Source organism: Alligator mississippiensis, chromosome 1 (genome assembly GCF_030867095.1).
Source record: "Alligator mississippiensis isolate rAllMis1 chromosome 1, rAllMis1, whole genome shotgun sequence".
Taxonomy (NCBI): Eukaryota; Metazoa; Chordata; order Crocodylia; family Alligatoridae; genus Alligator; species Alligator mississippiensis.
In genome coordinates, this window is record NC_081824.1 from 252,828,604 (window position 1) to 252,846,069 (window position 17,466).

A 17,466-nucleotide genomic window follows, 5' to 3' on the forward strand; every position below is an offset into this window, starting at 1 on the left:
TATTTGTATTGACTATTGAAGCCACAAAATCTCTGTCAGAAAGATAGGGAAAATGAAGTAAACAAGCAAGGTTAAGTAAGCCAGGACAGAGCTGGGAACAGAACCAGAATCCTGTCTCCCAAACTTCTTCTCTAACCAGCAGACCGCACACTTCATAATGGGTCATTTCCATTAAGGATTCAGCAAAAGCACACTAAGAAATATTTGTTACTCAGCATACTGTTCAGCTTTTGCCAAGTCCTAAGTGAAAATGAGTTAAAGCAAGCAAAGAATTCCTTTTATACTTTTCCTGGGATACTTAAGCTCCACACTTTGGAAATGATCAGATAGGAGCCATCACCAACTAAGATACGATAAATTAGGTCTCCTGAAATAAGATGGTGCAGTAGGTGATAAATTACAGGTGGTATTTTATGTCATACTTGGACTTTCATTTTTCATGTTGAGGAAAACATCTCAAATGTCACAGCAACACTATTTTTTTTTTTCCTTTTTGAAGTACTGGTTTACTTATGACATGCAAACACTGGCAATTCCTTTTTGACATGATGGGGCAGAAGCATGGTAATTTTCTACCTAGTGTAGTTTCTGTAACATCACCTTAAAGAATTAGGTGAAATTAAGAGATGTTGTTTCACCAAAATCATTGGGAAAACTTGAAAGACCCCTTTTTCTTAAAACTGGTTTCAAGCACAGCTAATGTCACTGTTAGCCTAAAAAACAGGGGAATAATTATGAGAGAGTTGTGCTGTTGCAAAAAATTAAGACAAATGGAGTTTCAGCAATAGAAAAATATATTGGAGCATGAATTCTTTAGTTTAACGCAATATAGACCTACTTCAAGGATTTCTGATAAAAATAAAAGAGGTATATGTCCCAAACTATTTTATATTGTTCATAGTGGAGACTGAGTTTTCTATTTAACTGTGTGCCATTCTCTCTGAAAATGCTCTAAAGGTAAAGATAGGCTTTGGAGGCTGCACCAGAAAAAAACCAAAACACTATCTGTTTAAAGCAGGGGCGGGCAATTATTTCAGGTGGAGGACCGCTTACTGAGTTTTGGCTAGGCACCGAGGGCTGCATGACAGGCAGCCGGGGCAGATAAATATTAACTTGCTAAATTTTTAGGGGCCCCGTGGGCCGGATAGAATGGCCTGGTGGGCTGCATCCAGCCCGCGGGCTGCATTTTACCCACTGATTTAAAGCCTGGGGGGAAGTGAAGATAACGGTAGCAGGAAGGGAAGGTGAGAACTGTATGGTTTTAGCAGAACTGCTCACAGAAGAGACTGCACTTTGACCTCAACCCCAGAGTTAGGGGAAGAGGACAGGACTGCCTGGCAGCTAGCACAGAAGAATCAAATCTCAAGGACCAGTCATTAGCATACCACTTCCAAAGTGCATACAGAGATGGCAACACTGAAAAATGCTTGTAAGAACAACACATTGTGGAAATCATGTATTTAGTCAGGTTTTTTTCACTGCACTGCATGAAGGATTCCCTTCAAAGGCAACACAGCCCCTAAAACCAATCTAGAATGCTTCAGGAATAGTTACTGAAATGACCAAATTGCTGCTAACACCACTTCAAATTGCATCCATGCTGTGCAGACAGCCGCAGAGAAAAGCTAAAGAGATCAGATTCTCAAATGTATGACATCTTAGAGATTATCTTTTCCCAATACATGAATTGGTCTTGTGCACAGGATAGAAAAAGTGGTGTTTCATAAATAGAGTGCAAAATTAGAGAGCATCGTAAGGGATGAGAATGGACCTCAACTCTCTCTTAGAACCACAAAACCTTGCTGTGCTGGAACACTATGAAGGAAGATTATTTTCTTATTCTCTCACAGATGACAACAGTGCTGAAGGGGTCAAAACTCGTCTCAATTTGGACTGGACCAATTCTTCACTTCCACCAATGCACACAGCTGGCTCTTGTTCACTGCTATCATGCTATTGGTCTGAAGACTTTGACTGATGTAAAGGACTGGCCTGAAGATTTTGAGGAGAGATAATAAAACCACTGGTTGGAACACACACAAGTTTAACTCATTCGTTTTATGTTTGAGATAAATATGTTCATGTGTGAAAGCTGATCCTTGCAAGACTTGTCTCGACTCACCAGACTAGCAGGAGCATTAAACAATCGTGCAAAAGATTCTGTATGCACTCTGGTGAATTTTATACCTACATAATCCTATCTAAACATCAATCCGTGCAACAGAAAACATTTCTCCTCATTTTATAGGTAAGGAAGTAAAGCAGGGAGACAAAGACTGGACTAAAATTACTAACAGCCTAATTTGACACCATACCCTCAGTCTTATTGTTCTGCACTTCTGGCCTCAGGTCAGACCAGGAGCTTTCCAGAGGAGTTTAAACCACCGATTAAGTGCCGATTTGGGGGACAGTGCACTGGTACTGATGAAATACAAACTGCACAAATTGAAGGTGACTATAGTCTATCTGCACCCTGTGCTTGAGACAGCTGTGAAATGACTTGGGGGTGGGGGCCCCCCCCCCCGCGTGGAGTTTTTAAGCCTAGCAGCTCACTTTTTAAAATAAAAGTGAAGATTCGTTCTGGCAGCATCAGTAAATTCCTCAAATCAGTAATTAGCCAGCATGCATGAGCTATTTCAGCCCAAAGGCCAAATATCTACCTTATATAGCATGAGCCACCACTCAGATTCATCTTGAAAGAGAGACTGTTACAGCATGTTAAGTTCTATTGCTGTCCTCGGAGGTGCTGGGAAAGAGAGGTGACACTTAGAACTGTTCCGCTGAAGCACCTCGGAGAACCTGCCAGTATCTGGAAGCAAACCTATAGCCCAGAGCCACACAGTACAGTGACAGTATATTATATTTCTGTATGCGACTTCCCTTTAAGTAAATCTACATCTGTTGCATTTGGGTTTTCTCCTCAAAGAGGGGGACACCATGGGGGTGATGCAATCTGACATGGGCATAGCCCAGAAAGAGCCCAAGAAGAATAAGGGTTCTAAAGTGCAAATACTTACACAATCTGACTCTAGTGGGACTGCACCAATGCCCAGAGGCACGAGTGCCGAGGAACCATAGCATATGCATGGGGAACCAGTTCATAATTTATAAAACTCTGTGACCCCTGCAACTTTGACATTTATAGCAAGCCCAGCAGGAACTTTCTTTAAGCTCACTCTAGCTATTTTTTGTGTTGAGCCCTATAAGTATGCAGAGAGCATTAGAAATATTCAAGGCAGGTCCCAGCCACAAATCAATTATCTTCTTAATAGGTGATACAGAGTGAAAAGTGGAGAGCAGAGGGGTGGGAAATGAGATGCAACACAAGAGCACTTAAGTCTAGTTTGCAATGTTTTAAATGCATCTTCCTTCATTCCCCTTTAAAATATTTATTTAATCTGTATCTTTGTTAGTTAAACATGTTTATATCCTTTATCAGTGAGACTGTAGCCTCTTTGGATGTGCTATACTACATCCAAGTTTCTTTCTTTCTTTTTTTTTCCTGTTTTCAATGTTTTATTTCCAAATATAGTTTGTTTGTTTTTTAACTTGACTGTTTAAAATTTGCTTTTCCTTTTACATTATCTAACCTTGTCCTAAAATGTTTAAAAATACTTCATACTATACTCATCCTTTCCCACTGGATTTTGGTAACAGTTAATTCTTGTATCCACTTCGCACTATTTGCCTATAATTATTAACCCTCATCCAAGTACTTCCTCCTTCCGCCCTCAATCTCACTGAAGTAGTGTCCTCCTGCTTTCAATGCCACTATCTGAAGACACTCACTTTTCCATCTAAAAGATTCAAGCACGCCTCACCTCAACCTGTGAATTTCATCCGAAGAACATGGAAGGCTGGGCTGACCCAACTAGGTCCCATGAATATGTCCCGTGAATGTGTGTGTTTCACAATCATTGGTATAATGAAAGTAATATGGCACAGTGAGGGACAGGGGTGAGCAAAATACAACCCGTGGGCCAAATCCAGCCTGCCAAATGATTCTACCTGGCCCACAAATGCTCTTCTAAAGGAGAATTGTATTCAGCCTAGCACTGCCCTAGCTCTCGGTGCTTTTCACTTCTCTCTTCCCCATGTCAGCCAGTTGCAGCAGCAGCCGCCACTCCCCTCCCTGGCCTGCCCACCCTCCAATGTAAGCTCAAGACAGGGCACTGAGATCCTGGCCAGGCTTCTGCCTAGAAAGGTTGTCTCCATGCTGCTCCCACCCTGCACCCAGCAAGTTGAAGCTCACGGGCTGGTGTGGGAGGGGGTGAAGGGGGAAGAGGGCCAGAAGCTGCAGGTTATCTGGGCTCTGCCATCCTGGGGCCTGGTAGAGGGCAGGTACTGGTGCTGCACTGTTTCCATGTGCTGCTTTGGGCTGTGCCATGCGAGTGCAACTGGAACAGCTCCTGCCTGACCTCACATCCCTGGCACAGTGCAGCACCAGCCCAGCTGCTGTGCTGGGGAGGTAGTGCAGGAAGAAGCAGGGAAACCGTGCAGCACCCGTCTGGTTGGGTCAGGATAATCACCCTCCTCCCCCCCTCCAACTCCCCAGCCCACAGTCAGGCTGGGCCACTGCCATTTTGTATTCCCGCACACCAATTTGAGCCACACGGGTACAGCTGGCGCAACTCCTGTCTGACCCAGGCACATGCTGGGGACTTCAAATGGAGTGCAGGGAGAAGGGGGCCAGGAGCCATGGGTCATCCAGGCCCAGCTGGTTTGGTGCCACGCTGTTTCCCCCCTTTTCCTGAACTTCCCTGCTTGCTTTCTCAGCAGGTCTCAAGCAGTCTGCCAAGTAGTCCTGCCATGTCCCAGAGCCGCCTTCCCCAAAACCCCGGTGCTGCGAGCCCGGCTGCTTGGGGCCCTGGATGGGGTGAGTGGGTATGCTCCCCCCATTCTTGCCACAGTTGCCCGGGGCCCGCATCCCACCAGGACCTGCACGGAGTGCTGCAGCGGGCCTGCCTGGCACTCTCGGGACTGACAGCTTGGGCTTGGGGCAGGGAGGAACCACCTGAGAGCTTTGGCACAAGCCATCTCCGGGCCTGTGGGTCCCTGCACATCTCCAGTCTGGGCCCCTGGGGAGCAGAAGCAATAGCAGCCCCATGCTCTTGTGTCGACTGCCACTGCCAGCAGGCTGGATTTCCTCTGAGCCACCTCCCTCTGCCGCATGTCCAACCCAGCCCAGCACTGATGCAGCCCAAGCTGCCGCTGACCTGGGCAGAGCTGGTGCTCTCCTCCTTGTGCTGTCTGGACTTTCACCAGGACCTGGTGGGAGCCAAGGCAGCGCAGGGAAGAGAGCAGTGGCTCTACCTGGTGCTGTGATGGCAGTGGCGGTGCCGGGTGTAGCTCAGGCTCCATCGGTGCTGGGCTGGGGCCAGGTACGCAGCAGTGTGGGCCAGGGGCTGTGGGAGGTGGCTCTGCGGGAATCCCAGCCCCACCTGCCGGCAGCAGCTGCCTTCAGGGGCGCAGGGTACAGGAATGCCAGGCTGCCTTCACAGGGGCACAGGGTATGGGAATTCCATCGCTGTTGTTCCCCAGGGGCCCAGACTGGGGATGTGTGGGGACCCGTGGGTCCGGAGGCAGCTTGTGCTGGAGCTCCCAGGCAGTCCCGACCTGCCCCAAGCCCAAGTCGTGGGACCCGAGGGTGCCAGGCAGCCCTGCCACAGCTCAGCACCACCTTCCCAGAACCCCGGCACTGGGGTTTGTGGGTGGGTGGGTGCATGGCTGTGCCCAGGAACAGAAGTCCAACTCACTGGCCAAAGGTTTCCTGGATCCCCTCTAGAGCCTTTTATAATATGGGAGTCATATTGGCAGACCTCCAAGTTCTCTAGTACTAAGAATGTTTTTAGAGGTAGGTTGCAAACTACAGTTAGTTCAGCAATTTTTGATCCAAGCTGCGTCAGGGTGAATGCCATCAGGTCCTGGGGATTTGTTACTGTTTAGTTTATTAATTTCCTCTACAACTTCATTGACTGTAACCTCACTATGGGTCAGCTCCACTGACTTGTCCCTAGAGAGAAGTGGATCTGGTGAGGGAACATCCCTAATGTCTTCCACAGTATGAACTTAGTTTCTCCGTGATGGCCCTATCATTCTTGTGCACTCCTTTTGCACCCTGATCATCCAAGGCCTAACTGACTCCCTGGCAGGTCTTTGGCTTCTAAGGTAAAGAAATTTTTATGGTTACCTTCTGAGTCTTTAGCAAGATTCTCCTGAAATTCTTCTTCGCTAGTCTTATTATTACATGTTTACATTTGATTTGCCACAGTTTGTGCTCCTTTTTATTTTTTTCATTAGGATTTTACTTTCAACTTTTGAAAGAAAGCCTTTTTTTCTGCTTATTACTTCTGCAACTCTACCATTAAACCATGCTGGCTTTCTTTGGTTTGCTTTTTTGTTTGTTTGCTTTTTTATTATATCATATTGGAGGCATAGCGCAAATGTATTCTTAATCAGTTCCCATGCTGTTTGCATGTTCTTCTCCTCCCTAGGAGCCCCTCTTCAATTCTGTCACTAGCTTCCTCATTTTGGTGTAGTCTCCCTTTCAAAAGTTAAAGGCTACTGTGGCAGATCTTTTTCTGGTCTCCCCTTCTACGTGGATGTCAAACCTAACTGCATTGTGTCACTATTGCAAAGCAGCTCAATAACACTTACCCTGTCCGCCAAGTCCTGTGTACTACTTAGGACTAAGTCAAGAATATCCTTTCCTCTTGTAAGTTCCAGGGCTAAGTACTCCGGGAAGCAGTCTTTTATAGTAAGAAATTTGTTCTCTGCATCCCGGCCTGATGTCAGTGTATCTGTGGATACTTGAAGTTATCCATTATTACTGTTTTCTACTTTTATTATTATTTCATTACTGTGTTTTCTAAAGCTTTCCACCTCTGGGAAGCTGTATGCAAGACTTATCATAGCTGCAAGATCTAATTTAGAGGTCTCTAATAGTGCAGTAGTCAGTTATTGCTACTGTTTGGTCTTTTCATTGACGTTCATCTGTTAACACACCAACAGAGCTAGTTATCAATGCTTCCCAGTCCCCGGTGGTTCCAGAAACCCAATTTTGTCCTACCAACCATTCTCTAAAGCAGGGGCCAATCATGTTTTCCAGAGGTGGGCCAGAATGACCCAGCTTGGGTCTAAACTAAGCAGATGCTAGAATGCATCCACCATCACTGATTCTCCCCACTTCCTGGCTGCAGCACAGCATGGGTGACACTGCCATTGGCTGCCCAGACAGCATGGCATGTGTAAAGCCTCCCATCAGCAACACAACAGCTCCGTGGGCTGAATCTGGCCTTCATGCTATAGGTTCCCAACTCCTGGTCTAAAGGGCATTCTGATGTGGCAGTGGTTTTACTTGGAAACCAAAATCTTGGATATCTAGTCATCACCAAACAAAGCCTTTCTAAGGCTCTCTGAAAAGTACTAGCCCTGGTATCACAACCAAACCACTGCAGATTCCGAACTCTTGACAAAGAACAGTCTTGAAGCTCTGCTTCTGATTTTAGCTCATTGCTACACAGGCAAAGAAATTTTTACCCCTGAAAATTCATTAAGCAGAACTTCTAACAACTATAACCAATGAAGTAACATGCAGAGCCGTGGAGAGGCATTCCAAATTCAGTTAGCATAAATGAGCCTCTGCGCACACTGACTGTGTTGCAGAGGTGTGCACTGAGAAATACTGCTGGAGCCATTTTCAAAACAAACCACACTGATTTCTCCCAGCCCAGTGAGAAAAAGTTTGCTTTAGAAGAGAAGAAGTTTCTTCTGGGCAACTTAATGGCTTGTTTATGCTGGGATATTTATTGGCATTACTTCACCAGTAAAATCATCCTGCCTACAATTATACCAGTACTAGTCCCTGTATAGATATGGAATAAGAGGTCCTTGTTTGGTACATCTTTAATTATAAAATTATGATGGTGTAACTATATTGATATAGCATTGCGAATAAACTTCTCTATGTAGAAAAGACCTACATTACACTGCATGCTCAGTGTTATTTCCTGCTCCTTTCCCTATTTCCTTTATATAGTTCCTTTTCTTTTATAGGACGCAACTGAACAGGGACATTCTCCAGAATATGAATTCTGAAAGGACCAGGCAAGCTACTAGAGTGTCTGTGCTTTTTTTTTTTTTTTTTAGTTCAAAGGCTTGAATCCCCAAGGGCGCCTGTAGATGTGCGAGATGTCTGCTCTGATGTGCTGTAATTACAGTGTGTCAAAGCAGACTCAATTAATCATGCTCCAGGAGACTTGGCGTCTCATGTATTCAGCTTCATGCTTCAAAATGGCAGCAGAAGCACTTTAACTAAAGCTCATCAAACAAGCTTTACTGCACCTTTTTGAAATGCAGGATGCTGAATACACAAGACATTGAGGGCGCTTTAATTAGTGTCTCTGGAGAGCCACTCTAATTAAAGTCTCTTCCAATTATGGCTGGTCCCCCAAGCAGATATCAGAGCTGGACACTGCTGCCAGATAATATGTTACTCTTTAGCTGAAGTGATAAAGGTTTGTACAGTACTTCGATGATAAAGGTTCTGAAGCTCAGATCATGCTGATAATCCTCTTAGTGAGGTTCTGTATATATGCATATCATCATAACCATATGCAAGAAGAACACTCTTTATTTTCCTTCACTTGCTTCCTGCTCATGATGCTTCAACTCTACAACTGCAATTTGAAAGTTTCTTTGGCATTTCTAGAAGAAAAATATTCAACTATTAGCTAGGAAATACTGCCTCTTAGATGGCACAGGAGTCGGGGTGGGGAGGAGAACTAGTGGGGGATGGTCTCTTCCTACACACCTACATAACAGTTAGATTGCAACCTTCAGATTAGGATTTCTCAAGCCTGTGAATGCTGGAAGCTCTAAGGGGGAAAGGGGCAGGCAATGGATCAAATCTTGAAAGGGCCTGAATTAATTTTCCTCTAATGAGCATACACCACTCTGTGACTTTAAGTGTTTAAACAGTTAGGAAAAAAGGCAAATCTCATGATTGGATTATCTTCCACCCCAAACTCAATAAACCAGTTTAGATGCTATTCTGCACTCAGCTGCTGCTGGAAGGAGTTTGGTGTTGGATGTAAAATAAACTGAGAACAAGAAACTGCTGTTAAGAACAGCTTTCAAAAAATCTACAACCCAGAACAAAATGAATTAAAAAACCAAAACCCTGTGCGCTAATGGAGAAGGGACTATAACCTTCTGGCAAGCTTCCCTCAGTGTTTTATGCTTGTTTGATTTCACTTGCGATCATTTATAGACTCAAGAAGCACTCGCTTATGTAGAGAAGGTATGAACAGTCTGTTTCAGGTTCTACACGAAGGTCATTTTATTCTGCAGAAACTTGATGGGAAGATCCCACAGTGGTGTGGGGCAGTCAACTGCCAAAGATGTACAACGAGAAGAAGAACTGCCACAACTACACTAGGAGTTTAACCTGGCCTACTTAAAATGTGCTCTGTCAGCCAAACAGGCTCTGGCTCCGTTACATACTGTGTTCACTTGACATCCAGCTTCAGCACGTTAACTTAAGTAATTTGGTCGCAGCATTGGAATCCTTTCCCAAAAAGCAAATTTCATTGCTGCAATGTCTTGTGCTGATTTTTGTGGCTTTTCCCAAGAAGCATTTTAAAGCAATTAAGAGAAGACCAATTTTCATGTGGTTAATGAACTTAACCATCAAAATGTTTTTAGTTACATGATATAGACAGGTGTCTTGGCATTATAAAAAAATTGTCTTGGAACCATCAAGGAAAAGGAAAAACTAAGGTCTAGAAAAAGAACCAAGGGATTGCTGGCAAAAATGAGGCTGTGCACAGAACATGGGAGAATTAAGTACTGAAATGACTTCTAGTAACATGTACAGAACACAGTCTTGAAGAGCCTGAATTAGGTCACACCATCTGCTCAGAATCTTTTGCTTAGTCTAGGCTTCATCCAAAAATCCAAAATGGTCACTATTAAGATAAAGGTGATGCACGTGACAGTTTCATTCACAGGTAGCTGCACTCTGTGCATTCTTAACAGGAGGACTGAGCAGTTACAGCTGTTAGAATGCAAAAAACCCAACTGTGTAATTAGAAGGTGTTTGTTAACCAGCAAAATATAATAATAATAAGCCATTCTTGAAATGTTCAAAGCCCCTTATTCAAATGATTCCACAACCAAGAGGCACTAAAACTGATAAACTGTTATCCTTGCACAACTTAATGAAACGTTCTTCTTTCCTCAACATCTAGGAACCCTCTTATTTATGCTGCCTTTCATTAATCTTAGTGCAGGGTTTTCCGAATCAGGTGTTGAGAAGGTTGGAATATAACAGTGTTTGCCACATTACTGTCTCCTTTTGAAAGTCAAGCTAAATCAAACAGCAAAACAAACAACACAAACAAAAACCCTTCAGAAAGTAACTGCAGAAAAAAATATAACCGGTAACTACTGGGACAAATCTACAGATCTTTGTTTGAGAGATGGGCGATACAAATAATTAGCAATATAGATCTCACCCCTACACTGAGATGATGTAACTGCACTGTAAAATGCACCCTCTACAGAATACATTTAGTCACAGAAGAGTGTCTATATACAATCAAGGACTGTGCTAAAATGGAATACAAGCACATTGTTATGGATTATAAGTATGTACCCAGCGCAAAGACACCACTGAATAAATCACAGGAAAACCAGAGCCATAAGGCAATTTGTTGCAGAGCTTAGGCACGTTCTTCTTCTTCCTCAAGGTGTATTCCTATTGCCCTACATCAAGATGTAGTGGGTATCTGATTTCCTTACAGGGTCCCAGTTTTTAGTTGGAAAGTCACCAACAACAGAAGTCAAGATCAGCCTAAACTCTGCAGTTTTCCTTTCATCCCACACACCTTCATTATCCAACTCAGAGAAACTCACCTTAGTCCAGGGATGTGCCTTAATCTGAGGGAATTTGAATTCAGTGTAGTTTGGATTCATTTCTCTAATTTGCTCCCTTGTAGGCGTTCCCAGGACCTAGAAAGTGGAAAGAAGCAAATTGTTTACATGAACTTCATAAGTAGTGTCCCTAATGAAACAGGTTTGAAAAAGTGGCAATTTTACAAGGAGCCATTTTCTGTGATGAAGAGGCATGGTAGAGAGAGCAGTCACAGAAGTCTTAGTAGCACCTTATTCAGCACAGGTAGCAGTCGAGTCCTTGAGCACAGTACATTGTGTGGTTTGGATTTCGCAATGTACTTAAATTGTAAGTTTTCTCACAACTCAGACATCTTTTTCTCAAATTCAATGGTGTTTCAAGGAGGAATGGAAGCTGAATTTTACTGAATTAAAAATGTCATTAATGGTATTGTTTGAAGATCATCCTTAATGTAATGGGCTGTAATTTATCATGTACCTCATTAAGGTACTGACCAACAACATACCACCTGTATTTTAATAGTCACATGAGAACCTGCTGCCTAAAGGAGCAGCCAAACACTGTACAAAGAAGCAGATATTTTTTAAGACTGATTTTCTTCATCTCTCAATGCAGAAGGGTAATTTAATAGACCTAGCTTTCAGGTTACATACCTGGGGTTAAGACCTTTACCCAAGAAATTCACATACAGAAAACTAAGGTTGATCAGTATGGGGCAGGGGAAGGGAGCTGTTCAGGGAAAAAAAAAAAACTCTTTGCTTGTTTAGGCAGGACAGTATGAATGGGATCCCTTCAAACAGCATTAATCTCAGAATTTCTAATCCTCTCAGAGAAATGCAAGGCCTAGAGCACTTTTGAATAAATCCACTGCTTTTTGGTTAAATTCAGTCACCTGAGATTCCCTGTTATTACAGAAGATGATGGAGAGGTCTGGATGAAGTCTCAACCTCCACTCTCTTTGAACCTGGGTTCAATTATGCTATAATCCCATGTATGAGACAAGTATTTTGGTTATGGAAATGAACATCGTGTGGCCAGTCCATCAGGAGGACTTCTGTGCATGGTTAAGCAGAAAGATGTCTAGATGTTTTGTCAGTGCTATAGCCCCTTTCTAAAAGAAAGGGCTGTTGCTGAAGACACTGTCCACTGCTTTCACGCTATTGAGTCAACTTTTACAACAATAAAACTAAAAATAAAATCAGAAAGGGCAAAAAAGGCTGGAGAAAGAAAATAGCATTGGTTCAACACATATTGCAGCAAGGGATTATAAAAGCAGATGACTTTTTTTTTTTTTTTTTTTTTTAAATAAAGCTCCATATTTTGACTTATTTTGAAGTTTTGTTAGGCCCAGGATTGAAAACATCAGCGAGCAAAGCCGCCTGTTTTATCGCTACTACAACTCAGGCATCAGCTGAGCAGTACGTGTCCATCAAACCACCCCGTCAGTGGGCATCAGCCATGACCCAGGAGAAGTCTCCCAAGAGGAGTTAAGGTGGAGCTGTTCTTCACAGCCCTTCTATCCCTCAGGCTTTTTGCTGAGACTGTCAACAAAAGGACCAGTTGTATTCACAAACAACAGACAAACAAACACACTTAGACACTTGTCCTTTGGCTAAAGGATTTATATCAAACCATTTCATACTGTGTACCGAACAACCTACTCCAATGTTTCTAGTCACAGACAGGCTAGGCTGGATTTGAAAAGAAAGCCTAAAAGTGAAAAGCTACAAAATTAAGAACTAGTCAAAAAACATTCCAACAGCCATGTGGTTCTTCCAAAAAAGCCAATTTGCCCAAAGTGAAATGGTTTCACAAAAGCATGAAGATTTTGACAAATCCTTTAAAGGAAACCAGGTATATTTCCAACAAAAATGCCAGACGCCTCTCTATGGGAAGGTTGCAATCCACAGCTTTCTTGGCTCCTAACTTATGCTTCAAGGCTTGCCAAGCGGGCTGCTATGGAGCTCCACACCCCTGAGATCCCTCACAGCAACAAGATAGGCTGTTGTAGGGAGGAGGCACCAAATCTAAACATCATTTCACTCCTTGAAAAGAAAAGGACAGGAAAAGGAAAAGAAAAGAAAAGAAAAAGCAATTGTCAAGGTTTTTTATTTGCATTTCAATTGAAGACAAAAAATAGTTTCCAACTAAAGGTGCACCGATACATCGGTCTGATATCAGACCAGTACTGGTGTAAAGAAAATTGACTGCATCAGAAAACGGCCTTTTTTTGCCTGATGCGGCTGATAATTTGGCCGATAAATGCCCCATGCATGTGCGCAGCCACAACACAGCACGTAGGAGGCAAGGAACAGAGCCCGGCAGCATGGAGAGCTGCATCCAGCTGGTAAGTCTCTTGTGATGGATGGGGCAGGGGGAAGGAAGGGGCAAGGTGGGGGGCACATCAAGACCCCCGAGGTGAGGGAGGGAGTGGCCCTGGGGGGCTAGGGCAGGGGCTGGGGCAGGTACTGCCCAGTCAGGGCGGGGTGGGACACAGGATGGAGCCACAGCTCATCCAGGGGGCAAGGGGAAGGGGGCACAGCTCCTGCCACCGTGCACACCCCAGGAAGGCATGGGGGGGGTTGAGGCATGTGCCCTGGATCTGCACACAGGGTGCAGGCAGGCTGCAGCTGCGTGTTGGGCTGGGCTGCACTTGGGGTGGGACAGGCAGCAGTGCTAGGAGGGGGAGTTGCAGGGGTGCTACGGCAAATTTTGGGTTGGCTCCAGCCCCCCTGTAGTCTCCCTCCCAGCATCACCACTGTGCACCCCAGGCGCAGCCCCAGCTCCACCCCACCCGCAGATAGTTTCATAGTTGGTAGGGTCAGAAGGGACCTGAGCAGACCATCAAGTCCAACCCCCTGCCATGGGCAGGAAAGAATGCTGGGGTCAAACAACCCTGGCTAGGTGATTATCTAGCCTCCTTTTGAAGACCCCCAGGGTAGGAGTGAGCACCACTTTCCTTGGAAGTTGGTTCCAGGTCTTAGTTGTCCTGACTGTGAAGTAGTGCTTCCTGTTATCTAGCCTGAATCTACTTTCAGTCAACTTCTGGCCATTATTCCTAGTTACTCCTGGTAGTGCTCAGGGGAACAGGGACTCTCCCATTCCCCACTGGTCCCCCCGCCCTCCCGGGGTGTGCGCAATGGCAGAAGCTGCCCCCCCCTCCCCATAAGCCACAGCTCCATCCTGTGTCCCACCCCGGCAGCACTTGCCCCAACCCTAGCCCCACTCCCTCCCTCAGCGCAGGGGCCTCTATCTGCTCTGCCCACACCCCTTCCCTTGCCCCATAACAGATTTACCAACCAGACATTGCTCTTCAAGCTGCTGGGCTGTGTATCAGAAATTGGATCAGTATTGGCAAATATGCCTCCTTAAAAAATCGGCTATTGGTATTGGCCCCAAAAATCTCTATTAGTGCACCCCTATTTTCAACACTTCAAAAATTGTTGAAGTTAAATTCCCTTTCCCAGGCACCAACTAGTCTATATTTTAGTCTTTATAATATAGATGCTATATATATTCATAGTTAGTAGGGTCAGAAGGGACCTGATCAGACCATCAAGTCCAACCCCCTGCCATGGACAGGAAAGAATGCTGGGGTCAAATAACCCCAGCAAGGTGATTATCTAGCCTCCATCAAACTCTCATATTATATATATATATATATATATAGCATTTGACGAGGCAGGCTGTAGCCTAGGAAAGCTCAAACCCCTCTGAATGAGTTAGCCTATACAGTGTTACCCTTCCTACCTTCTGTTTAATTTCAGGCTAACACAGCTAACCACTTCTTTCTAGTCCGGGGTAGGCAACCCCGGGCATGTGTGCTGGAGCACAGCAATGGAAAGGCATTTTGTTTGGTACTTCCATCTTGGGGAAGTGGTCAGGGCTGTATGCTACAACAAGGATCAGGCCCCTTGTGGCTCCCCTGCTGCCCGCCCCTCACACAACATCTTACAAGTTGAGGTTGCGGGTGTTTTCGGCACTCTACCCAAAAACATTGCCAACCCCTACTTTCCCCCCAATCAAATCCCAAAGCCTTATCAGTTTCAAAGCTACCCCAGTATTACAGTCCTTGTTTAAATAACAGATTGTGTCCTTCTGCTCCCCTTCCAAAAAAAAAAAGAAAAGGAAAGAAAAAAGATGACACTTCACTGTAATGGCTAGTAGAAAACAACAATTGAATACTGCAGATAATCTGGTCTGAGGAAATGTACTGAATCAGACAAAGTATTTAAAAAAGAATAAGCAGTCTATAGCGCATACATTCTTACTTATATATCAGTTGGATTCTGTCAGATCTCATAAGCAAAGGTGGATCAGAATAATTTGATTGGGAGACCTCCAGACAGTACCCACCTGGAAGCACTGCAAGAACAGTGTTAACAACTTGGAGGCAAGCAAAAGGCACAGCCCTGATCAGGCACCAAAGATGGGGAGACAGAAGCATACTAGTGAAAAACTTGTTGAATTCTAGCAGTAAATATTGGGGGACACAAGACTCATGGTTGCCTACTGGGCCAAATAGGTGATGCTGACAAAACTCCAGTCTATTTTGACCTGCCAAGCACTATCACCATCAATGGGAAAGATGCAAAATCTGTAATTTAGTGAAGTACAAGAAATGAAAAGTCGTGAATTACAATGATGTTAGGAGTATTGGCGGATGGAAGGAAATTGACACCCTATATGATTTGGAAATGGAAAGCTCTGCCAAAACAAAAACTGCCACCAGGAATAGTTGTTAGGTGCCAGGAACAAGGATGAATGTCAAGTGAGCCCAGACTAGTTAGATGAGTGAAGCAGAAGACCTGGAACATTGCTGAAGAAAAGAGGAACATTAGTGTTAAACACATTTTGAGGACCTATAACACCACAAGCAAAAGCTAAAATGTGGTCAGCAAATTGTGGTCTTGTAATCATCTGGTAGTATGACAACTTCATATGCTGGATGTCATAATGAACAAGCGCTTAAAGGACCATTTATAATGTCAGTACTCAGACTGGATCTTGGCACAGAAACACAAGCTTACACCTGGCAGGAAGATTAAGGAGCCAACCACAGCACTGCTTTACTAATGGATTCTGACTTCTTAGGGAAAGGAGTGTTGGAGTGTAAGAGTTGTAGCTGTGATGATCCAGAAATTATGAGGAGTGAAGATTTCTTAGGGTGGTAACCTTTTACTGAACCAACTGTAGTTGGGATAGACTTAGATAAGTTTCTAAAGGCTGACAAAGCATATCTCGCATTTGAAATCGTGTCCAACTTTATCCTAACTACACAGTTGGTCCAATACAAAATATCACCTGAAGGAATCCTTGATTCTTGGGGAAGGATATTTTCAGAGTCCATTATTAAAGCCTTCAAGAAGCACTGTACATCCAATGCCATGGGTGGAATTAAAGACGATGTTTTATGGAAAATGAACAGGAAGATGAGGGAGAAGAGAGTAGTGCAGAGTAAAGGATGCATGTGAAAGTGAACAGTTTTAAGTTGTAGAATCTAAGAAAAGAGTAGGACTTGCTAGGAACTTCTGGACAGAACTTAATATAGATTAAGATAATATTTGTTGAAATTATGACTTGCTAGTTTTTGCGAATAAGCCTGTATGTAATAAATAACAGCAAATAAAAAAATTATTGTGTGTGGAATCTACTTACTGGGGGTCATCTTAAATTCAAGGTCTTCCTGGAATCGCATAAATATGGTATGTGAAGAACAGAATCAAAGTAGAACAACTCAAACCCAGATCACCGTGTGTTAACTTATAAAACATCTTTCAAATTTAGCTTGGCATATCTTGGATGAGACAGATCTTGTAGGAAGAGAGCAACATCAACTACTAGACAGCTTTTCTGGCTGTACTGAAGACAGCACAGAAATCTGGAAAAAAAAAAACTTTTTAAAGTTCCTGTACATGACAACCTTAGCTAATTTAAAGTGTGTGCATAAATCACAGATGATAAGGATCTGTCTGAAGGATCTGTGCAATTAAATAGCTAAAAAGAGCTGTGACCATGTTGGTGTCTTTAGGTCTTTCCATATGTATAAAACATTTGAGCTCTGCAAACAAATCCAGTCTGGCATGGTTCAGAAGGTCACAAGAAATTTGGCTTGCTTACATTCTAAGAAGCGCAGTTCCCAGAAATAAGCTGTTGCCCACGAATGCTTGAGAGAAATGGAAAATGAGAGAGTGGGTGTGCTTACCAAAGGTAAAAACCTGACCTCACTCAAAGAATTATACAGGCTTTGACACATGCTATGCTGCTGGAAGAGGTTTATTTACTCTGCTCTGTCATATGGTCATAATGCAAGTAGGAAAACATGGCAATGCTGCTAATAAATTCCAGGCACTTTCAACTTCCACTGGACAGAGAGAGAGCCATTAAAAAGAAAAAGAAAGCTAAGAGGAAAGGGAAATAGGTAAGCAGAGTAAATGTTTAAAATTATTTCTTCCAACTTTTATGCAGCTCAGATAATCAGAACAGTTTTGCCAAACTTTTAAATGACAATGAAACTTTTTACTGATACATGTTTTACATAATGTAAAATG

At 43.7% G+C, this 17,466-nt stretch overlaps 1 protein-coding gene across 3 annotated transcripts in view; it reads right to left on the reverse strand.

Annotated features, from left to right (window-relative positions):
- GSK3B (glycogen synthase kinase 3 beta) overlaps positions 1-17,466 on the reverse strand; it is a 252,063-nt gene that overhangs the window by 28,088 nt on the left and 206,509 nt on the right. For all 3 annotated transcript variants that reach the window (XM_019476256.2, XM_014603981.3, XM_014603982.3), the window contains exon 8: positions 10,918-11,013. In XM_019476256.2, the coding sequence (XP_019331801.2) occupies positions 10,918-11,013 (96 nt within the window). The remainder of the gene's footprint in view (positions 1-10,917; positions 11,014-17,466) is intronic.